This window comes from Galeopterus variegatus, unplaced genomic scaffold (assembly GCF_000696425.1).
Source record: "Galeopterus variegatus unplaced genomic scaffold, G_variegatus-3.0.2 Scaffold290, whole genome shotgun sequence".
Classification (NCBI taxonomy): Eukaryota; Metazoa; Chordata; class Mammalia; order Dermoptera; family Cynocephalidae; genus Galeopterus; species Galeopterus variegatus.
The window spans coordinates 347,653-372,445 of record NW_007726401.1 but is presented as its reverse complement, the minus strand read 5'-3'; the positions used below and the strand labels follow the sequence as shown (position 1 = coordinate 372,445).

At 38.9% G+C, this 24,793-nt stretch overlaps 1 protein-coding gene across 3 annotated transcripts in view; it reads right to left on the bottom strand.

The window, feature by feature from the left end:
* Positions 1-24,793, bottom strand: part of TTLL5 (tubulin tyrosine ligase-like family, member 5) — a 281,382-nt gene that overhangs the window by 137,482 nt on the left and 119,107 nt on the right. For 2 of the 3 annotated variants that reach the window (XM_008567069.1, XM_008567068.1), the window contains 3 exons: positions 23,344-23,427; positions 22,367-22,768; positions 16,536-16,723 (listed from right to left, as the gene is read on the bottom strand). In XM_008567069.1, the coding sequence (XP_008565291.1) occupies positions 16,536-16,723; positions 22,367-22,768; positions 23,344-23,427 (674 nt within the window). The remainder of the gene's footprint in view (positions 1-16,535; positions 16,724-22,366; positions 22,769-23,343; positions 23,428-24,793) is intronic. The other variant, XM_008567070.1, reaches the window with a different exon arrangement.

The following is a 24,793-nucleotide window of genomic DNA, read 5'->3' as shown; positions in this document are numbered from 1 at the left end:
CATGGATAAAACAAGAATTGGCAGCCACTGTGATTTTCTTTGACACAGAAGCAAAGCATTGTTGTTAATTTATTTTAAGATATAGCAAATTGACCACTACTTAAATGAGAGACTAATTCCTGCTAAATAAAAACCAAAAACCTTTCTCTACAAAATGATAACAACCTGCCCCTCTATTTTAAACATTCTATTCTTACCCTGTGATTTTGTCACACTCAGCACATATGCCACAACTACCACCCCCACCCCTCACTTCAGCTCTGTCTTCCTGGGACTTACACTGCCAAATAATCGAACATTTGGAGCTGACTTGGATATGGCCTCAGAATCTTCTTAACACAGTTCTCCAAGCAGCCATCACCGATCAATCGGAAGGAACAAGGAAAATGAATATTTTCTATCTCTGTTCTAATAGAATGTCCTATGATGATGGAAATGTTCTATATTCTGCACTGTCCAATACAGTAGCCACTAGCCACATGTAGCTATTACGCACTGAAAGGTGGCTGGTATGACTGAGGAACTGGATTTTTAAACTTTATGTAACAAATTTTAAAAGCCAGCCTCAACCATATCTGGCTAAATCTTGTGTACAAACTTATATCTGGATAAAGTTTGCTCCAAGCAAATTATTAAATTAATTAAGAAAGCCTCTTCTTTTCAGCTTCTCACTTTTTTCCAGAATGGTCAGAAGGAGCCACCAAACCAAAATAAATCCAAGCACCAATTTTTGCCCTAGAAAGACCTAAGAACATTTCCAATCTTCCAGCAGTGAATCAGACCTTAGTAGACTCTTCAAGGGTTCACACTTGATGTTTCTTCTCTAATAGGACAGGGAGATGATGAACATGGCTGTCACCAGGCTTCATCTACTTCTCTGTCCATCTACATTTCTCCAGGTAACATAAAACCAGCTTTGATTACATGAAGAAAAAGTGACAAATAGCACTTATATGTACCTGATATGCAATGATGATTAACATTTTGTAACCTAGGGTCCAGGGTCTCCTAAATACCCAGGCTCTTGCTGCTGCTGAAAGGTTTGAAACAGGAAGTGAACCTGTCATAACGCTTTGTTTTGAATTTCTGTTCTTGGAGGAGGCGACAGGAAGTCATGAACCATGAAATAATAAATTGTCCTCTAAAAGATATTGGCTGAAACTGAAATACAGGCCCAAGAGATGAACTTTGGTGAAGCTCCGCCCAAGGAGGAGCCAGGATCTCCACATCTAACTGTCCCTCTTTTAGGTCATGTGTCAGCCACGAAAGGAAGTCTCAATTTGCCAATATGGACTGTGACCTATACTAGCTGAGGGCTCAAGATTTAGCGCATGTGACAACTTCCTGAGGTCCTGCTGGTGTCCAAAAGTCACATTCCTTCCTGGGCATAAATGCAAATTTGGGCTACAGAACTGACCAGTGAACTATGTCCCATAGCCAACCAATCCAAATTGAACAAGCTTGTATCCCTCCTTTACATAAGAGGACCTAAATGAGAACTTGGGTGGGAACTTTGGCCATGTTTCCCTTGTTCAGGGAGATGCTGCTTTGGGAGTGATCCCCAGTGTTCTCCTTACTTGCAAGTGAGAAAGCCTTTTCCTCTTACCCTGGTTTTGGTTGTGTTCTCAGAGGGATGGACCCCTGTTATCCAGTAACAATTTCACTGCTAAAAAAAATTTTTAAAGGACGTGTATACAGTACATAGAGAGATTGCAACACTCACAAAATTGTTGGCCCATCATCTTTATTGTAGTATTAGGCTATTAAAATGGAGACTGTATCTAGCTATTGGGCCAGTTGGATTCTCTGGGCTAATAACTAGAGTCTATGCTACTAAATCTATATTGGCAAAGTCACAAATTCATGCCATTAGGCATAAAGGGGTCTGGATGACAGACACTGGATAGTTTAAAACCCATTACTAGAACTATGACTGAAAGAACATGCTTTATTGATAATGAATATCAACATCTTTATTTGCAAAAAGCAGTATACACATATAAAAACCTTGTAAGTCCATGCTTGGATCTTTAAAATCTTCTACCATAATCCATTTTTATGCAAATATGATACTTTTCAGATTCCACTACAATAACAGTAGTAATAACAACAAAACCATATCGATACTAATAATGGCTAAATTTAATAAACAGTTTGTTCTACGCATTTCTGTAAGCACACTGTATGTATAGAAACTCATTTAATCTTCAAGACAGATAGATGAGAAAACTGAGATTGAGAGGTAAAATAAGTTGCTCTAGAACAAATAATTGTTGTGTCAGTCCCTCGATTCAATTCCTGGTCTGCTTGATGCAAAATCTCTCAATTTTGTACTTTTAACCACTGTGTTAATCCTACTGCCTTATGCCACCGAACTTTACTACTTACAATTTGGTCTGTGGACCAGCAGCTTCTGCATTCCTAGGAGCTTGTTCAAAATGCAGAATCTCAGCCCAGCCCCAGTCAACCAAAATCTGCATTTGACAAGATCCACAGATAATTCGTCTGTGTTGTAAAGTTTGAGAAGCACTTGTTACAGGGGACTGTAGAAAAGGAAAGGAGAAAACAGGAAAGAGGAACCATTCAATGCTTTTTCTCCTTCACAAAGCTCAAGGGATCTTCGAAAAAATAGCAGAAATGCTTTTGATGGGGTGAGAAGCAAGATATAAAACAACAAAGGGGAACAGGAAGAGAAAACAATCCCATCAGGACTCTAAGGTTTTACTATTTCTTAATGTTGTTCAGATGCTCAAACATTAAAATGAGCAATCACTAAGCATGCCAAGGATGCAAAAGTGGATAAAATAGTTAGAACTTGAGAAAATTCCAAAACTACTGTTATGGCACCATGACAAATAGTGGTCATTAAAAAAAACAAAAACAAAAACAACCCTAAGATAGTAAGCCTAAAAACAATCAGCTTGTTATGCATACCTCTACTCCCACCCTTCTCTAGCTGGTTAGCTAAGTGAATGATGGCCTGTAGGAAACGTGGTCACAGGGATCCTACCTCCACCTAAGCCTTGGGGGCTGCTTGGAAGATGTTTCACCCCTCGCTCTCTTCCTCCTCCTCCTTCTCCCCTTCCTACTGCTTCTCCTCCTGTTCCTGTACCTCTTCCTCTGTTCCCACTCTCTTGGAGTGGCTTATCCAGATGTTCCACTCCCATTCCCTGCTTCATGTCCACTGCCACAATGACCTCAGTGCATTTTTTCTTTTAGTACCAAAACACTGTTTATTTTAGAGCCAGCCTTCCGAATAAGGCAGGTGAGCAAATATCTGAATGTGTGGGGTAGGGACACATTGCATGCATTCCATCTAGACAGGTGTTTAAATTACAGCAGGAATAAATACAGGTGATGGATTGAAAAGGGGGTAGGAGAAACAGAGAAGGAGGCCAATTTCCGGTGGCTGGCCCGCCCAAGTGTTACTGCTTGTTACTGCTGTTTGCTAAAAGCAGTGCTTCTGCCAGCACTGTAATTAAAATACGGTGATACTGCCCTGATAGATTCCCAGAATATACTCACCATCCACCCACATATATAAACTTCTGGTATTCAGAGGGTTTGGGGACAGGCCTAACTAGATCACTGTTGTTGTAGCTGCATGCTTTAGAAATGCTACAGTCCTGAACTCTCAAAAGAAGTCGAAACCTCAAAGATAATTCAATAAATATTTACTGTATTCCCTATCATGAGCAAGGCTTTAGTTAAGTTCTAAGGTACATACAGATAAAAATGTGGCCCCTGCCCTCAAACCATGTAGAAATTTATAATCTAGAAGGTGAGACAAGACAAAAAGCCATGTTTAAGACCTCCAGAATGTGGTCAGTGACATAATAAATGTGCTGAAGAAATTCAAAGAAGGCATCTGAGCTGGGCCTAAAAGAATAGGTAGGAGGAAAGAAAAAGCATAAGTAAAAATGTGAAGACAGACAAAACATGTCACAAAACTTCTTGACCTGTACCAAGTTCCTTGCAAAAGCTTAGAGTGATAGAAGATATAAGCACAGACAGAAAAACAGCTTGGAGAGGTCCAGACTACCGATCTGCCTTTGATCTAGTAGACAACAGCAAGCTTACTGCGGGTTCTGACAGAACAGTGCCATATGAGAATTGTGGTTAAGGTAGACAGCCTACTGCTTTTTTCTAGGAAGGGTTGAAAGCAGCTAAGATCAGTTGAGAGTCACAAGAATCAGGAGAGAGGTGATAAGACTGGAATGCAGTTCGGTTTCCCCTCACTTTCTTCCTAGGCTAAGGAAGAGTGCTGTGCCTTGGAACTGGAGAAGTAGGTTTGTAGTCTGATGATAAAAGCTATAAAGTTTATTGCTTATTGTTCATGTTTTCTTTCTGGATCTGCCCTCTTTTGGATTACATCTTCTCATGCAACTGGTAAGGAAAGATGGAGCTGTCTGTTGTTTAAGAAGGGAAGGTCAGAGTGGGTATCTGAAGCCAGCATTGTTCTAGGGTCACATGGGAAAATGTGCCTTTCTTTAGATTTATCTTTCTATGCCTCTCTGTAACAGTGAAATGGTCTAAGGATCAAGATTAGAGTGAGTCTGGGGGGAAGGTGCCCAGTAGCCCAACTAGGTGGCTTTAGTCTCGGCAGTAGACCTGGTGGACAAAAGAAGATTTGGGATCATGTATTGTCTAGCCCAAGTCACCAAAGCTAGGGATTACCCTCAAGAGTTTGGAGTCAAAAATCTTACAGTAATTAACTGGAGGCTTTTTCCTGGAAGATCCTCTCTGGGCATTTCCTAAACCTCAAGGGAGTAAACCCTGGATTCTAGCCACAGTTGTCTGTGGATCAGTGTTTAACAACCATCTATGCTGTAATTTCCAACTCCACCACGGAACAACAAAACCAAACAAACTGACATTTAGAGGCAATGAAGTTTTAGTACATATTTGAAAAGACAACACAGGTTAATGAAAAAGATATATTCCAATGTGAGCCCTTGAGTCCTCCACCAGATATATCACTAACTTCTGCTTCTGTGTATACATGTTTTATCTAATGTGCTACAGCACATTCTTAAGAACAAGACCCTCTCCACTCATAGCAGACCACAGAATTCTACATTTGTCTATGTATGGTTTGTCTACAAATGTAATGGCAAAAGACTCTCCTCTGACTGGGGCTTGTAGATTTTCACGACTTTGACCTTTCTTAACCCAGTACCAAGGATTATCATTGCTGCTTGGGAAAAACACAACCAGCGAATATATATAGCTGTGCCAGGAAAGGCAGGGATTACCCCCTACATGGAAATAGAAAAATCAGAAGCTTCTTCCATGTTTTATCACTACCACCTGTGCTTAACATCCTAATGTCAAATTTATTTCTCATAAAGGATATCCCTCAGCTGTAAAGGATCTTTGCTATTAAACTGCTTCAAGAGCATGATGTTAGAGATGAAAAAGTTTCATGCCACGTTTGGTATTGTATTATAATTACAAGTTTATTTGCCTATCTTGCCCCACAAACTACAAGCTCCTTTAGGACAGGGTCTTTATATATTATTCACTGTTATATACCAAGAGTTTAGCCCAGTAGGCATAAAAGCATTTATATTAAATGAAATGGGTCTCATCAAAAGAGATCCCAGCAAACAATCTTGTCGAGGACAATACACGCGCGCGCGCGCGCGCGCACACACACACGCACACGCACACACGCACACACACACACACACACACACACACACACACACGCACTCCTCCAGTTAGCAGCTAGTTTCACCAGTGAGTAGAATAGTGGTTAATGTCACTGGAAGGCTAGCAAGGAAATCAGAGGTTACAAATTATCTTTTTGCACAAACTTGCAACAGAGCGACTGCTCTGAAATTAGGGGAAATAAAATAATCAGTGACTAGAGCGAGAGAAAAATGTTGCTCTTATTACTTGCATAATTTTAGGATAATCTCTGCCTGGTCTTGAAGCTTTGCTTTGGGCAAGGCTCTCAAATGAGTGAAATAATAGCTTTGACATACACATTTTGTTTCTTGTCTGCGCAATGTATATATTATATTTATTTGTTTCTTCACGGCACTAAAACTGCAAAGGTTTAGTAAACCATTGTGATTCACTCAAACTAACCTCAGGTTCACTAAGCCTGTTAGCAAATTTCGGGTATCTTATTTATCAAGTGGATAGGGAAATTCAACATTAATGATTTAGTTAATAACCACTTAACACATGAGCTATCAGTGGCATAGCATTCCCAGAGCAGTTTATAATCTTGTCACAGCTCGACTTCCTCACTATAGCATGGTCCGTAAAACTGTAGATAGGTCTAGGGATGGTGTTTAATAAAGTTATTTCATCATTTCAAATACTTATCAGGCACCTGCTCTAGGCTTGCATTCTTTTGAGTATTAAGGACAGAATTTTAAAAAAAAATCCTTGCCCTCATGGAGACTACAGCCTAATGAGGGGATATCACTGAAGTATATAAAGAATATGTGAAGCAAAGATGATCATAGCTTTGGAATTTGAGCCAAATTATTCATATTAGTGGCCATATACTACCTAAAAGCTTTCAGGGGTTCTTAACTTGGAGATCATGGGTGCATGGGGCATCAAGAGGGAGCCTGATTTGGGGGAGTGTCTATGAACCCTTTGAAATTGAATGCAAATTTCTAAGTTTGTGTGCATGTTTTTTCAGGAGGAGGAATATAGCTCCTATTTGATTTTCAAAGGGATCTCTGATGCCAGAAAGTGTAAGAATCATTTGGACTGATATAAAGATAAATGTGTCTAGACCTGTATTCACACTGTCCTCAGAACTACATCAATACCATCTAAGAATAATGTTCCCTGTAGTGATCACATATGAAAGCTCATTAGAACATGACTGGATCAATGAGCATGCCATGGAAGCTTTCGTTCCCCCAGCCATGGGGCTCTGAATGATCTGGAAAAGGGAAATCTGTGGCTAATCCCTCCTGACTTGTTTTAGTATGTGTTGCTAGAGCAAACAGTAATCCTAGAATAGGCAACTTCAGTGGACCGAGATCTGTTTTGCTCAAGATAAAGGGAAAAGAAAACTAATGTGCCAGGTCTACCCTTACTACAAGATTTCCACCACTAATCATATACATTGTATATTGACAAAATAAAAATTTAATGAAAAATAAATAAATAAAAATATGCAAGCTAAAAAAAAAAAATTAGAGAATATATTCAACCAAGAACATGAAAAGAATCATCCTTAAACAGTTACATTTTGAACACTTCTCCAAGGGCACTTCATGAGCATTTGTTAAATCATTAGCCACAACAACCAATAAACACATGTTTTAAGACAGTTCCAATTCCTTTTTCAATTCCTGGATGCTGACAAAATGAACCTCAAGAAATTTACACTCTAATCACCAGGAGATATGGATTATAATGTTAATTACATTTTAAAAGGGGTCCGGACAAGAAGGGAATCACTGCAGTTCCAAGCACTAAATGCTCTTGGCATATCTTCCCTTTCTGGTGAACTTCAACCTTTATATAATACACATACACATATGGACATTTAGTGTCCCAAAATCCAGAAAGAGTTCCAAATCAAGATTTGCCAAACATTCCTGGGAAACCTGACAAAATGGTCAGATCTCTTTGCAGTGTTTCCAATTTATACATTGTTTTTGTGAGTTGAAGAAACAGAAGACATGGGACTGCTGCTGCCATGATAAGTAGATCCACTCTTACTGCATCTCTGGTGACTAACAAGACTGGATTTTGCCTGCTCAAAGAATCAGTTGACCATATAATAACCTGATAATGAGTACACTCAACAAATAACTGATAATCTAGACAGAGCCACGTGTTTCAAACCTGCTTGAGAGAGAAGAGAAGCATTTCTAATCATGAAAACAGAGAGGAAGTTCAATTTCTGGTTTCTCTGTCCAGGCTCAAACACAGGCTTGGCTACAGCTCTGCAGCCATGTCACAGGGAGCAACAGGCTCACAGTGTTCTGCTCAGTCATTTTAGTCTGATGACAGATTTGAGTCCAGATTCAAACAGAAAGAGGCAGAAAAACACAGAGGTAAAGAGCATAGCCAGATAAACCTGGGTTTGGGTCCTGATACAGCCACTTGCCATTTGTGTGACTATAATAGAGTAACTTATCCCACCAGCTTCTATTTCTTCATCTTCGTAGGTAAAAAATACGCACCTGCCCATAGGGTTCAAAAGATAATGTATATGAAGTTCTTAGCACTTATGAAGTGCCTAGTACAAATTAGGCATTTGATTAATGTCAGCTGTGTTATCATGAAGGTCAGGTATGGTATTATCAATGAAAAACATAAAAGTTTTAAAAGAGAATATAAAAACTGACAAAATGCAGAAGAGAAATTCTTTTCAGTTTAGCAAGCATGTGATAAGTGTCTATCAAGTGCAAGGTCCTGTGCTAAATGATGGGTTAGAAAGAACTGCCATCACGCAGTTTATAGCCAAACGGGAAAGAAAAGATGCAAAATAACTACACTAGATGTGTTATAAAGAGTGACTAATGAAGGGCTGAAGGAGCAGTGAATAGAAAGATGACTTCTGGCTGGGGCAGTAGGAGGTTCTTCATTCACTTTTTATTCAAAAAACATATTGAGTGCATTCTATATGCCAGGCTGGAAAAAATTGGTGAAAAAATGGACATGGTCCCATCTTCAATCAAGTATCTTATAGTCCAGTAGAATTAGTACATTTATTAATTCAGGTTCTGAGGCAACAAAGGACACCGGCCTCAAGGAGCTCACTATTAAAGGAGACAGCTCTCTTAACATATATGTACAGTGTGATAAGTGAAACGGCATGCATGAGTGCAGTGGTGTCTATGCTGACCATGGATGGATGCATAATTAGACATGGTGACTGGGGAATGTTTCCCATGAGGAAATGGCATACACTAAGGCATGGAGACAAATAGAAATTCTCATGGAGTTGTACAAAATCATGAGTGATGGGAGGGAAAAAAGCTGGAGAAGTAGCCTGGAGCCAGACACTAAGTACAGGCTTTGAGTAACATTTAATTGCTTGAGCTTCACATGTAGACAACAGGAAGTTCCCTCAAGATTCTTGAGCAGAGAGTAGCATGATTACACTTGTGATTTAGAAAGAGTCCTTTAGAGCAAAGACTAGGGTGAACAGGAGGAAACTGACAGGGAGACCACTTAAGAGGTAATTGCAGCTGTCCATCTGAGAGAGAATCAAGGCCTTAAGGAGGACAGTAGATGTAAAAGTGAAACAGAAAAGATATATATCAGAGACATCATGGAGTCAGAATGAACAAGACCTGGCAACTGCCTGGTCATAGAATGAGGATGTAAAGAGAAACACTGATAAATCAAAGGCAGGGGAAGCAGAGGCCCTGGGCACCCCATCTGCTTCAATCAGAGCTACTCTGCCATTACCAGTGTTACACATTTGAGGTCTACGAGGGTACTTTAAAAAGTTCATGGAAAGAGTAATATCTTTCTTTCTTTCAATTCTATTTTTTGTCAAACTTTCTGAAGTACCCTTATATATGCCAATGGTCTTTAAAAAATACTGAGGATAGAATATAATTTTAAAAAAGGAGACACAACAATCACAATAATTCCTTGAACTTGTTAAGACAAGTGAACGGACATGATGTTGATGGAGGGGGCAGTGGGGAGAGGGAGGGAGGAAAAGGAGGAATTAGTAAATGGACACAAAAATCAACTACATTGTATATTGATAAATTAAAATAAAAATTTAAAAAAGAATATAATTTTAAGGGAGAAAAGGAGAAGGAATGGGCTCTTGGAGGAATTATTGAAAGGACAGAGAAGCTAAAGGGAATTTTCAGACAGGAGGTAGTCAACAATAGTGCCACATGCTGAAGGGCAATGAGGATTAAAAAGAGGTGATTGAAGTTGACAATTCCAAGGCCATCAGTGACCTTTGAGAGAGAGTTGGACAAATGGTAAGAGATGAAATCAGACTGCAAGAGTAAGTGCGGTGGGGGGAAGGCAAGAGAGGAACTGAGGACAGTAAGAGTATGTTACTTTAAAAGAAGTTTGGCAGTACAGGGAAGACAAGAGTTTGAAGGAGTGGCATAGTACAAGAAAGGTTATTTTAGAGCAAGAGACCACGCAGTAGGCTAGGAAGCTAAGGAAAATGGGAGATCAAAGCCACAAGAGACATAGAGGAGCTAGGTAATTACATAGGATCAATCAGACCTAGGTCCTAGAGCAGAGAGGCACAAAGAACCAGGTGAACAGGTTGATATTAAAATTGCCCATTTCAGGGCTGACCCATGGCTCACTTAGAAGTAAGAAGCAGATGCAGGATTCAAACCTTGGTCATTTCCTACCTGAGCCCAAGTTTTTAAGATTGCACCATCTTAGAACCAGCCCGTGGCTCACTCAGGAGAGTGTGGTGCTGATAACACCAAGGCCACAGGTTCAGATCTCTATATAAGGATGGTCATTCGGAGAGCGTGGTGCTAACACCACCAAATCAAGGGTTAAGATCCCCTTCCAGTCATCTTTTTAAAAAAATAATAATAATAATAAAATAAAATAAAATAAAAATTGCCCATTTCACAGATCAGAAATCAAGCCATAGGGAAGTTAAATAATTTGTCCAAGGACTCAAGAGCTTATGTTTTTTCTACACACCCTTTTCTGTTTTTTGAAATGGGAAAGAGTGATTGCATATGGTACAAAGAAGAGTAAATTTTTTTTTTTTTTTTTCAAAAAGATGACCGGTAAGGGGATCTTAACCCTTGACTTGGTGTTGTCTGCACCACGCTCACCCAGTGAGCAAACCGGCCATCCCTATATAGGATCCGAACCCGTGGCCTTGGTGTTGTCAGCACCGCACTCTCCCGAGTGAGCCACGGGGCCGGCCCAGAAGAGTAAATTTTTCTACCAAAAAAGAATATAATACCAAAGAAACTAGAGTTAGCAAACAACCATAAAATCAGAGCAAAATGTAACAGAACTTCAAATGTGTCCAGATAAGCTAAGGATGCAGGAAGAAAGTTACTAGTGTCAAATGCCGAAGCTTGTGATAAACTGGGTGCCATCTGCCTCAATCCTAGAGAACATCTGTAACCGTTTCAAAGATTTAGTTAGCTCCATCTCTTCCAATTTCACCTTCAAATGGGAACTTCTGAAATTGAGATTGACTCCCTTAGGAAGGTAGTTGCTGAAGCAGAAGAAATGATAAAGATTTCTTTTGTAAATGAATGATAGAGCAGGAATGAGTAACTGTTGGGAACCAAACGTTCTCTTGCTCAGCATATATCCTCTAGGACTAGACAGGAAAGTTTCAGGGTAAGGAGCAAAAATAAAATAAAATAAAACAAATTGAATGGTTTTCTTTTCCACTCTCCATCTAAATGAAAAATGTGCAGAGCAAAAAGCGTCTCCTCCCCCCTATGTATCTGTCAGCACATTTCCAGGAGGGCTGGCCACATCCCGGGTACTGGCTGGCTGGGGAGCAGAGACTGACACAGCACATTCGTTCATGTTGGAGCCCCGCCTGGGTGGTCTGCTGTTATCCTTTTGATTAAACTCCCAGGCTGGAAGAGTTGGAGCTGCTCCTAATGATAGCTGGGTCCTGAAATCTCACACTTGCCTGCACGGAGAGGGCCAGAGCTCCCTCTGATTCCCTGCTTCCCACTCCTCACCACAAATCTGGGCTAATTTGCCACATTCTTCTCTTCACTGGCAGCAATAACCACAAAGACCCATGTCTGTTCAGAGAACTGCACGCCCTCCTAGCACTGAGTGAAAGAGAGATAGTAAGGCCTCACACTAAAGCCCTACTCCAGCACCCTGCTGGCCACCATATCACCCCCATCACCACTGCAGGTGCAAGATGCTTCCAGAAAACCATGCTCTCAGGGACACACACATCCATTTCCAAAAGATCCAATGCCCAAAATGTAACCAGCCTCTCCTGTGCCAGGAGAAAGAATTAAATTTGACTGCTCTCTGCTCAGATTTGTATGGTATTTGTTGAATGAACATATCTATCTTTGTATTTCAAGTGTACACATGCTTGCACAAACATTTTTAAGTGGCCACTGCTCATGTGGTAGGGAGAGTTTGATATTCTTATGTGTTCCAGGCTATAAACAAAGTTAAATCATACAAGAATAGTAAAAGTAATTACAAGGTAAACAAGGTTCTGCTTTTAGCCATACAAATTCCTTCAGAGTATAGCCTCTAATATAAGTTCAGGGTCCCTCAAATTTTTTATTAAATTTTTGGGTTGTCAGAGTACTTTGCTTCTTTACCTTTAGCCAGTTCACTGCTCCCCAGTATCTTCACCAATAAGCAGGAAGGAAAAGGGGTTACATTGCCTCATCTTCCAATCCATCCTCCTCCCAGCTACCTGAGTGATCTGGCTAAAAGGCAAAGCAATTGTGTCTCAGTGGTTCCTGTTATCTATGAGATGAAGGACAATCTCCTTCACAGGGCATTCTAAGCTCTCCCTGAATCAGCCCTTGCCTTCAGGACAAGCTTCAATCCTAGCTACCCTCTGCTGACTCGGTTATGACTCCAAGGTCACCAAACAGCATGTTGTTTTCCCACATACACACATGCTAGTTTTTATTCTGGAAGCTATTCCTACCCTTCTTCTGCCACCCATCAGCCTACCTTTAAGATTCATTTTAGGTTTCCACTCACACCCACAACCTGGGTTAGGTACCCATTTCGGTAGTTTTGTTATTCCCTAGGAAAGCCTCTGTCATGAATATTCCATGCTATTATTACCATCTACTTATGTAGCTGTTACCCTTACAAGATTGTGAGTTATTTCATGCTGAGAACTATGTCTTATATCATGCCTATGGCTTAGTACCAAAGCCTGTGACAAGCCTAAGAGCTTAGTAAAATGTTTTTGAATAAATAAATACAATGTAATAAAGAGTTTTGTAGAAAATGCCACTAAAAGCTTTAACAGGCTAAGTAGTTAAAACCATAGGCAAAATAAAATGATCTTTGAAAAATACTCAATGATTTCAATTTTCTATACTCATCTTTTAAGATAGCACAAATAATTTAAAATCAGCTTTCCTTGTTTACCAGGAAGTCTCTTAAGGCCTTGTCTAGAAAAGAAATTAAAAATATCACAGAGTTTATGGGGTATAATTAAAGCAATGCTCAGAGGAAAATTCATAGCTTTAAATACAGTAAAAACAATAATGAATGAAAATAAATTAAGTACCCAACTCAAGAAATTGGGGAGAAATAACAAAATAAAGCTAAAGAAAGCAGAAAGAAGAAATTCATAAAGATAAAATAAGAAAATAATGTATTAGAAAAAAATAAAGCAAAAGAATGAAAATGTATCTCGGATTAATCTTATGAAAAAAAGGGTGGGAGGGTGGGAGAAAATATTCATTAAGCCTATAAGAAAAACAAAAAAAGAAAAGAAAGCACAAACACAAAATAGGAATTGAAAATAAGTAAATATCATAGATAAGAGGAAATCAAAAGCATTTAAAGTGATTACTGGACACAACGATGCTCCTGACGACAGCTATGTTTAAGCTTTCAGGCCCTAAGTCCAGAGAGAAGACTAGAGCTCCCGGCAGTTCTTGTGTCGATGTCCATCTCTCTCCAGAAAGCCACAGACATTGTATCACTTGCCTCAATGAGTAAGAAACTAAAGCAAATCTCTTTCAAACATAGAGAAAAAAGGAAATAGCTAGTGAACAAATGTACCAGAGCCTATTTTAAACCATTATAACACATTATTAGTCATTTACCAGAAAAAGAACAATAAAAGACAAAACTTTCCAAATTCCAAATTAAAAAATTGCTTTCTCTGAAGGGAAGGGGCTGAATAACGTTTAATTGAGCTTTTCAATAACAAAGTGAATTTTATTCAAAAACTTACATCTTAAAAGCTAAATTAGAAAACATTTCTTACTGAAAGCCTATTATGCCTGAAATAACAATATTTTCCATGCACATGGCATTTAGACTTTTATTTATTTTATTTTATTTTTATTTTATTTATTTATTTATTTTTTTCCTTTTTGTCTTTTTTTCGTGACCGGCAACGGATCGCAACCCTCAGTGTCGCGCCCGTACCGGACCGGGACCGGCAACAGGATCGCAACCCTCGGTGTTGCACCCGCACCTCGCTCAGCCAGTGAGCGGCCGGTCTGTATGTGGGATCCGAACCCTCGGCGGGAGCGCCGCCGCGTTCCCAAGCGGCGCACTGTAGCAGTGCGCCACCGGGCCGGCCCCTAGACTTTTAATAAAGAGATTTTTGCATACTATCCTCATGACCCTGTTGTATTTTTCCTATTAACAAATAAAGACCCTAAGGTTGAGAGAAGTTGAACGAATTGCCCAAGATCACACAGCTGGTCAGCAGCAGAACACAAGTCTTTAAATGGCTAATCCAGCTCTTTTCCCACTACTTCATTCTGCTTATTACACACTAGAGCACCCCCCTCAGTACTGTACCAAGCACTAACCACCCTATTACCAAGACTCTCAAAGTTAAGACTGACATCTAATGGCAAGTTCAGATCCCTATGAAAAGGAGTCTGATGGAATTTTAACTCACTGGCACTGAAGTTCTTTATAGGTGAGAAAAATGGACTGAAGGGGGATGACTTCCCAACAAGGACCCATTCACCTTGGATTCCTACAGGATCAGGATCTTATCATCTTTCAGATTTTGCAATCTAGCAAATGATAGGAAACTATGTAAGCACTAATATTGGCTATGTTTTTTAGTACAATCACAAAGAAAATCTCTTAATGTCTTGGTGCTTCTAACTGTTCATTTGTAAGTTGGAAACATATTCAAGGCGGTGACCCAATGATAAAAGTGTAGCAGATCACTGGTCTTTCCCCTTTCTCATAGCTGCTTCACATTTCAAAATTCCTTCCATTCTACCATGGCCATGATATTCTTTTTTTTTTTTTTTGTCTTTTTGTCTTTTTCCGTGTCCGGCAATGGATTGCAACCCTCAGTGTTGCCCCCGTACTGGACCGGGGGCCGGCAACGGGACCGCAACCCTCGGCGTCGCTCCCGCGCCTCGCTCAGCCAGTGAGCGGGAACCGGTCTGTATGTGGGATCCGAACCCTCGGGCGGGCGCGCCGCCGCGCTTCCCAAGTGGCGCACTATCCAGTGCGCCACCGGGCCGGCCCCCATGGCCATGATATTCTTTTTTTTTTTTTTTGTCTTTTTGTCTTTTTCCGTGTCCGGCAATGGATTGCAACCCTCAGTGTTGCCCCCGTACTGGACCGGGGGCCGGCAACGGGACCGCAACCCTCGGCGTCGCTCCCGCGCCTCGCTCAGCCAGTGAGCGGGAACCGGTCTGTATGTGGGATCCGAACCCTCGGGCGGGCGCGCCGCCGCGCTTCCCAAGTGGCGCACTATCCAGTGCGCCACCGGGCCGGCCCCCATGGCCATGATATTCTATTCCCTCTTCCCATCCTTCTATCACCAAAATCTAACTATCCAAACTCCCTTTATGTCCCAACATTGTCCTTGTAAGATTCTTTCCTTCCTATTTCATATTAGGCCTCCTCATCTACCCCCTTCAAACTACCAGAGATTTGAAAAAGAAAATAATCACTGCCTCATGCACTGGGATGAAGCTGAAGTAAAGCTCAGTCCACGACAAGCTTACCTCTACTTTTCGTGCTAAATTTTATACAGAGAAGTAGGGTACCACCAGGGAGCAGTGTCTTGCCTACTTTTAGCATGTACTTGAAGTAATTTTTCGGCTTCTCTTTTCTCTAGACTTGATTATCATTACAGTTACCTCCAATTAAGGAATCTGACATAACGGAAATACAGCAAAATATAACTGCAAAGTTATAATAATTCCTTTGGAGGATGTTGATACCATTTAGTAGACATGGCTTCTACTTCTAATTAAACACCATGGGGATAATGAGAAAGAAGGACAAGTAGAATCTACAAAGTTCCTGCAACTGTCATCTAATTTCACTGTGTTGTAAGATTGTTTATATATATAACTTAAAATCAACATCCTGGCATCTATTGCTATCCATCCAGCTTGGTGAATAACTTTGATTATATCACCTCTTTCAGCCTCAGTTTCCCCCATCTGTAAAAAATGGGGAGGATGATATGTATTGGATCAGGGTATAATGAAATACTTCATTAATCAGTACCCATAAAACATCCTAAGAGAAAGAAAAGAGAGAGATGTTATGGCATTCTGATAAAAAGATTTATAAGACTTGAACTCACTGAAAAATTCTATCGAAGAAAGAAGTTATTTTTAAATACCCTTTAAAATTATATTTACAGCTGAACATTCAAGTCTTTTTATCTATGAAATAGTTACATCATAGCCAGTAGCAAACTTAACTTCGCAATGCCTGCAAAGCAGTAATTTTCTTTAAAATTTTAGAGGAACACTTTAGTTCTTTAGCTTGAAACCAACTAACACTCATTTAAGAGGCATCGGTATGGTAATTAATAAAAATAGGGAAGGACAGAGAACCCTGTCATTAATCCTATCCTTGGGTCCAAAGAGCTCTTTGGCACCCCAGACTGTCCATACCTGTTGGGTGAGGAGATTGATGTGGCTGGATGGAGAATACTGCCTCGCTGCCTGCTTCTCAGCTAGCCGCTGAAGTTCAGCTGTAACCACACTCTGGTTGTACCGTCTGCTGTATGAAGAACCATCTTCTCCCTCCTTTTGTGTTTTGGCTCCTCCTGAATGATGCTTGTTTGGATGGCATGAACCTGCTAAGAAAAAAGTTTTCACCCACTTAGCAAAAAAATTCCTGAAAAAAGTTAGAATCAAGACAGAGAAATCTCAGGTCAAAAGACAGTTTACTGAATCCTAGGGATCTTTAAAAACATAAGCAGCAACAAACTACCTTCGAATGGTCACAAAAATAGAAATAAATCCTTACCATACCTTAGAAACTCTTCTTCTCACCAAATTGTTAACATGCACTTAGTAGCGTTTTTGCTTACTATGAAAGCTTCACAAAGAATTTGCATCATATGCGGTGGGGAATAACCAGTCCTAGAATTTACTAATCTTAATGAATAAAAAATATACCTTTGAAAATGTTAATAATAGGAGAAACTGTATACGTATGTGTGGGGAGGTATGGAAATTATCTGGACTTTCTACTCAATTACTCTGTAAACCTAAAACTGTTATAAAAATAAAGCCTATTTAAAAATAAAAATAAAGGGCCGGCCCAGTGGCGCACTGCTATAGTGCGCCGCTTGGGAAACACGGCGGCACTCCCGCCCGAGGGTTCGGATCCCACATACAGACCGGCCGCTCACTGGCTGAGCGAGGGGCGGGAGCAACACCGAGGGTTGCGATCCCGTGGCTGGTCCTGGTCCAGTATGGGCGCGACACTGAGGGTTGCGATCTGTTGCCGGTCACGAAAAAAGACAAAAAGGAAAAAAATAAAATAAAATAAATAAAAAATAAAAATAAAGGGCCGGCCCAGTGGCGCACTGCTATAGTGCGCCGCTTGGGAAACACGGCGGCACTCCCGCCCGAGGGTTCGGATCCCACATACAGACCGGCCGCTCACTGGCTGAGCGAGGGGCGGGAGCAACACCGAGGGTTGCGATCCCGTGGCTGGTCCTGGTCCAGTATGGGCGCGACACTGAGGGTTGCGATCTGTTGCCGGTCACGAAAAAAGACAAAAAGGAAAAAAATAAAATAAAATAAATAAAAAATAAAAATAAAAATCTTTGAAACTCATAATTCTTGTTTGTTTTTCCTGTTATGTGAATGCACTTGTCAGCAGCCTATGTCATCCACTGTCAAATAACCCACAACACATACAAAGCTCAAAAGGGTAACAGGGATAATAGTAAAACTGAGTGTGCTTAGAAAAACAGAAATAGTCTTATATTCTCAAATGACTGATTTTCCTTTCAGATTTAATGTTTCTGCTTTCAACTATAAATCAGAGTTCTTTTACTCTGAGCACTGAAATTCTGGCTAAAAGAAATTATTTAATATAAAATCAAGGTTCACATTTTCCCCTGATCATAAAAACCACACATCTTGTTGAAAAAAATTTTAAAAACCTAGAAAAGTAGAAACACTATAATGTATTTTTTCTCTGTCCTCTGTGATCATTTTGTATACACAATTTGGTGACACTCCATTAAAAAATATGTAACTTTTTTTTGTTTACTATGTTATTTGGTACATACAGAATATTTATAATAGATATAAGTTATAAGCATATTATAATGAACACCTGTGAACTTACTACACAACCTAGGAACTACATTACCAATAACATGCATGAATGCATGTGCTTCTACCCATCCCTAATTTCCCCTTATCATTCACACTCTTCCCTTTTTAAAGGTAGTTTTATCATATATATTAATGTATGTGTGTATGTGTGTGTGTGTGCGTGTGTGTATTCATACTAAGACAAGATACTAGATAATTTTGCTTGTTTTTGAGCTCTACAATTAGGTGTTTTCTCTAATTGTTTGGTACACAGTCCTGCATATGGGTATAATCAATAGATATACTTATCTTGTTCAAATCCTCCTTTTGTTTTCTAACTTTTATAATCTGTTTAGCATATTAATAATTAATAGAAATAGGTGGAAATCTCCCACCCAGACAGTGATTTGTAGATTCTTCATGTAGTTGTATCAATTTCTGTACTACATATCTAGAGGTTATTTTATTAGGTGCAGACACTTAGAACTGTTTTATCTTTCTGCCCAACTGAACCTTTTGTCTTTATGTAATTATTCTCTTTACTTATAAGAATATTTTATAAGTTTAAGTGTATTTTAGCATATATTAATGTAGCTTCCCCACCTTTCTTCTGGTTGGTAATTACCTGGTATTTCTTTCTTCATCCTTTTACTTTCAACCCTTCTATGTCCTTATCCTTGGTTAGGTGTGCCTCTGGTAAACAGGATATAGTTGAATCTTTTAAAACTTCAATCTGACAATCTTCTAACAAGTTCAACCCATCTATGTTTATTGGATTCTTGACATATTTGGACTTGGTTTACCATGCTTTATTTATTTACTTATTTATTTAGGCGGCTGGCCAGATGGGGATCCGAACCCTTGAACCTAGTGTTATAGTACCGCACTCTAACCAGCTGAGCTAACCAGCCAGGCCCCCTGGTTGACTATGTTTTAAGTTTCTATTTCTCTTGTTTTTTCTCTGCTTTTTGCTTGTATACTCCTACATTTGCGGATTTTTTTTTTTTTCCAATTCATTTTTCTTCTCCCCATAGATTTAGAATTTATATACTTTTATTCCTTCAATAGTGAACTTTAAAATTTGATACTGAATATTTAACTTTAAAAAGTCTATAGTTAAATAATATCTTAACCCCATTTTCAAACTACTCGATTACTGTGGAAAAACTGAACCCCAATCATTTATAGGCTAGTGTTGTCTACTATATATTTTTGTCTATATATTGTTGTTGTCTATTACTATATAGCTATTCAGAATATGTTCTCTGACCATAGTGGAAATAAGCTAAAAGCCAATTACAAAAAGTATAGAGAATTCGAACTACTTGAAAATTAAATATAAATAATCCAAGGGTCAAAGAAGACATCACAACAGACACTAGGAAATATTTTTAAATGATTAGCTTCTTCCATTCCCTACCCCTCTCTTGGAAAGAATGGAAAAAGAAGGCTTTTTAAAAAGTTTTGACGGTAACAGCGTATTGGAGACATAGGTCTTACTGAATTTCTCACAGGAGAGAAAAAATTTCAAACCAGAACATGACTGATTATTACTATTGCCGATTTTAGAAAATCAAATCACAAGAACAATGATCACACAGAAATAGCACATATACATACAATCATACTTATGACTTATTAAATAAGTCATTTAATATCTCTGATTCAAGCTGCATGTTACAATATCTATTTCATTTATAGATTGGTTATTTACAAAACATGGCTTAGCTATAATTCAACTTAACATAGTTATTACTAAAGTGTTTAAAAAGTTGACCCAAACTGATCTACAGATTGAATGCCATCCTTACCAAAATCCCATCTACCCGTTTTTTGTAGAAATTGACAAGATGACCCAAGAATTCATACGGAAATGCAAGGGATCCAGAACAGCCTAAACAATCTTGAAAGAGAAGAATGAAGTTGGAAGAATCACCTTTGTGATTTTAAAACTTACTAGCGGGCTGGCCCGTGGCTCACTTGGGAGAGTATGGTGCTGATAACACCAAGGCCACGGGTTTGGATCCCTATATAGGGATGGCCAGTTAGCTCACTTGGGAGAGCATGGTGCTGACAACACCAAGTCAAGGGTTAAGATCCCCTTACCGGTCATCTTTAAAAAAAAAAAAAGAAAAAAAAAACTAGGACACTACAGTAATTAAGACAATATGGTACTGCCATGAGGACAGACTTACAGATCAATGGAATAAAATTGAGACTCCAAAAATAAACCTATTCATTTATGATTAACTAATTTTTAACAAGGATGCCAAGACAGTCCAAAAGAAACAATACCCTTTTCAACAAATGGTGCTGGGACAACTGAATATCCACATGCAATATCCACATAAAGTTGGACCCTTACGTCACACCATACATAAAAATTAACTCAAAATGGATAAAAGACCTAAACGTAAGAGCCTAAACTATAAAAATCTTAGAAAGAACATAGGAAATCTCTGTGACCTTGAGTTAGGCAATAGTTTTTCATACATGATACCAAAAGCACAAGCAACAAAAGAAAAAAGTAGATAAATTGGACTTCATCAAAATTAAAAACTTTTGTGCTTCAAGAAAGTGAAAAGACAACCAACAAATTGAGAAAAAAATGTTTCTAAATCATATACCTGATAAGGGTCTTGCATCCAGAATATATAAAGTACATTCATGCCTCAACAATTAAAAATCTCAAATATCTCTAATTTAAAAATATCTCAATTTAAAAATGGGCAAAGAATTTGAATAGACATTCCTCCAAAGAATACAAACAAATAGCCATGAAACACATGAAAAGATACTCAAAATCATTAGCCATTAGGGAAATGCAAATCATAACCACAAAAAAGAGACACTTTCTCACCCACTAGGATAGGTAAAATTAAAAAGACAGACAATAAGTGCTGACAAGAATGTAGAGAAATTGGCACCCTCGTGCACTGTTGCGGTGGTAAAATGGCACAACCACTTTGGAAAACAGTTTAGAAGTTCCTCAGAAAGACGAACCATAAAGTTATATGACCCAGCAATTCCACTCTAGCTATACCCCCAAGAGAAATGAAAATATATATCCACACAAAAACTTGTACATGAATGTTCACAGCAACATTACTCAAAATGGCCAAAAAGTGGAAAGAAACCAAATATCCATGAACTGTCAAATGGATAAACAAAATGAGGTATATTCATACAATGGAATATTATTCAGCCACAAAAAGAATAAAGTACTGATACATGCTACGATATGGATGAACCTTGAAAACATTATGCTAAGTGAAAGATACCATTCATTAAAGACCACCTATTGTACAACTCCACTTATGTGATATGTCCAGAATAGACAAATCTGTAGAAACAGAAAGTAGATCAGTGGTTGCCAGGAGCTGGTGGGAGGAGGAAATAGACAGTGACTACTAATAGGTATGGGGTTTCTTTTGGGGATGATGAAAATGTTCTAAAATTAGATAGCAGTATTGGTTGCACAACTCTGTGAATATATTAAAAACCACTGAATTATACAGTGTAAAAAGGTGAATTTTACAAAATGTGAACTATATCTCAATAAAGTTGTTATTTAAAAATGGGGGGGGAAGGGGCAAGCCAGTTAGCTCATGTGATTAGAGCATGGTGCTGATAACACTAAGGTCCAGGGTTTGATCCCTATACTGGCCAGATCCCACAAAAAAAAGTGGGGGGGGGGACTTCACTGATAAAAATGGGTTTACTTCACTTAAAAGTAGATATTCTATTTTAAGATTTCTTTGGTTATTTATTAGGTCATTCTCAACTTTAAATACATTGAAAAATAGAAAATACTAATTTGATGTCAGGAATAACTATCCTGCAAAAAGAATGCATATAGCACACTCATAGGTCCGTGATTATCTGCGATGGGAAATCACTTGGTTAGATTGTAGACTCCTCGTGAATAAAAGCCTTGTCTTATTCATCTCTAGCTCCAATACCTAAAAGAAGTCCTGCTTCATTTTATATCAATGAATGAATGTTACTGGACGAAACATAAGACTCTTCCTTAGTCACGTCAGAACAATGCAGCATGTATCCCTTTACCTTTCAAAAGAAAAGGCAAAGGGAAGAGATAACATTCTTTTTTTATTGCGGCTAGGAAGGAACTGACATTGTGGGCTGCCTTTCATTTTCTCACTCACCTGCCTTTGCTGAAGAGGGACGAGACAGTTTCTGGCTATAGATGTGTACAGCACTTTGGAAAGAGGAAAAGGGGCCAATGGTGTAACTGCCTGATTGACAGCGTGGCAGGCCAGCGGGGCTTGGTACGTTCTGTGTCCCAGGATGTATGGAGGGAGAAGCATGGTCAGGGACTGTGTTCAGTAAAACTGTTGGCTGGTGAGTCATGTTGGGGATAGCTGGAGGAATTTGAGATAAAGAAGAATGGTGGCCAGGCCCTGGAGAGAGGTCAGAGGTTGTAATCAGAGGTGACAAATGAGTGCTGGGAATTTTCTGCAGAAGAGTAGCAGCAGGAACAGAAAAAGAAGTAGAGGAAGAATTGGTAGAGGCTAATTTAGCCTCTTTTTCTGCTGAAGTGGTAAATCCTATTAAAACAAAACAAAAACAGATCATTTTAGGAAAAATGAACATATCTCTATAAAACAAAGCAAATATTGTTTAAAACATCAAAATAATCTTAATATGAAACAGAAACCATGAAAAAATACAGACTTTAATGAGTATTCATCATGAACTTAATGAATTTTTCCTACCAGAGACAAGCTTGCAACAGAAATAGGCGTTTATTTTCAGTCCTGTCTAAAAGCTGGAGTTAGGACTACCTCTACAAAACAGAGCAGGCATATTTTACAAATGTTAGGACATCAGGACAAAGCTCCTGCTAGCAACAGCTAATTCCTTTCCCTCTTCTTTTCACCCTTCTAGGAAAAAAGACAGTGCTCAGAATCTCTAAACTTAAGAAAATGAAAAATTCTTTGGAAGGAAAATAGGCCATCAATAGATAAAAGGAAATTCTAAGGGAAAAGGGAGAATGAAGAAAAGGAACTTCTTTTGGAGTAATGTTCCATGCTTTAGAAATATTTAATATCTGATGAATACTTTTTTTCTCTTTGGGATTTATCAGAGAACAGCAAATCTATGTAGGTTTGAAATCACTCACGAGATAATTTATCAGAGTGAATTTCTGTTGCCTGTTGGTGTTTGGGCTGCTTTATTTTCACTTCTTCCATCATCTCAGGGTGATCTGAAATAAGAAATAAGAAATACTAAACTTAGGCTCTCTTACAAATCAAATGTAAGGGGGGTATTCTCTCTCTATAATTTTGTTTCCAAAAGTATAACACAATGCTAATCAACGCTGGGAAAGACTACACATCTCACCAGGCTTTTCCAAGGATGGTCACACCACAGCCCTGTTATGTGTGCAACCAAACAAATGATCCCTAGCTATCTCCAGCCTCAGCTCCAGCTAACTGAACCAAGGAAAGGTACTTAAACCTAAGGCAGCCTCCCAGAGACTGTCAACAAGCTAGGACATGCCTGGAAAGGAAAAGAAGGGCAGACAGATACTTCTGTCACAAATTCAGACTGGAGGATCTAAGAGACCAAGCTGGTTGGTGGTACCCTTTGGAGCTGGTAAGTCATAACATGTATGGAGCAGGGCAGCTACTGTGAGATAGAAAGATCAGTCCCAATATTTTTTGGCATAATATCTGGATACTGCAATGGCTCTGTATCTAAGTAAACTCCTCAATTTTACTTGAGATAGGTTGGTCAGTATGTTTAATTAGAAAGTCACTCTAATATATTTCTACTCTAATAGTTTTTCTGTACTCCAGAATTTTGAAACATAACAGCCAGCACTAATCATATACTCAGGAAAATATTCCAAATATTCCAAAATCTTTTTCAAGGGCTACACTCACACAAAAACTTTAAAAAGACCATCTTACAGATCATCTTTCAGAGTAAAAGAGTAAAGACATAAGAATTCCCTCCTTTCCATCACCACCAGCAGTAGTAATACTGTCACATACTTGTTTGTTCATGTTTGAAATGAGTCCAAATATTACACTATCAAATGTCATAATGTTGTTTCTTTGACCGAGGCCTTCCTACTGCCCCTCTAGTTATTCTTAATGGGTATATACACAGGTATAGATCTTCTTATATAAAAGTAATCCTTAACACACGAATCCTACAATTTCAAATGACCTATCTGTATAAATAGATGCTGCCTTTACATGCTATTAGGGCTTCCCCATTGCTGCCAAGAGAGTAGTATATGAATACCGACGTGGGCCCCCAACTCCCTAGGTTAGCACACTTTTCTCTACACACTAACGTCATTACAACCATTTCTCAGCCTCCCTTCCTCAACACTGTTAACAGGAACTTTTCAGAACTTTCACCAACCTTCTTCTTCTTGTATTTATCACCCAACTTCATCCACCAGATAATAAACTTTATAAAGTCAATGACTATGACCATCCTGGTCATTGTATTCCTACCAACTATCAAACAAATAGGTAATCAGTAAAAATGTGTAAAAGGAATAAATGAACAGATTAATAGTTAGGAAAGCTAAAAAAAAAAAAAAAAAAAAAAAA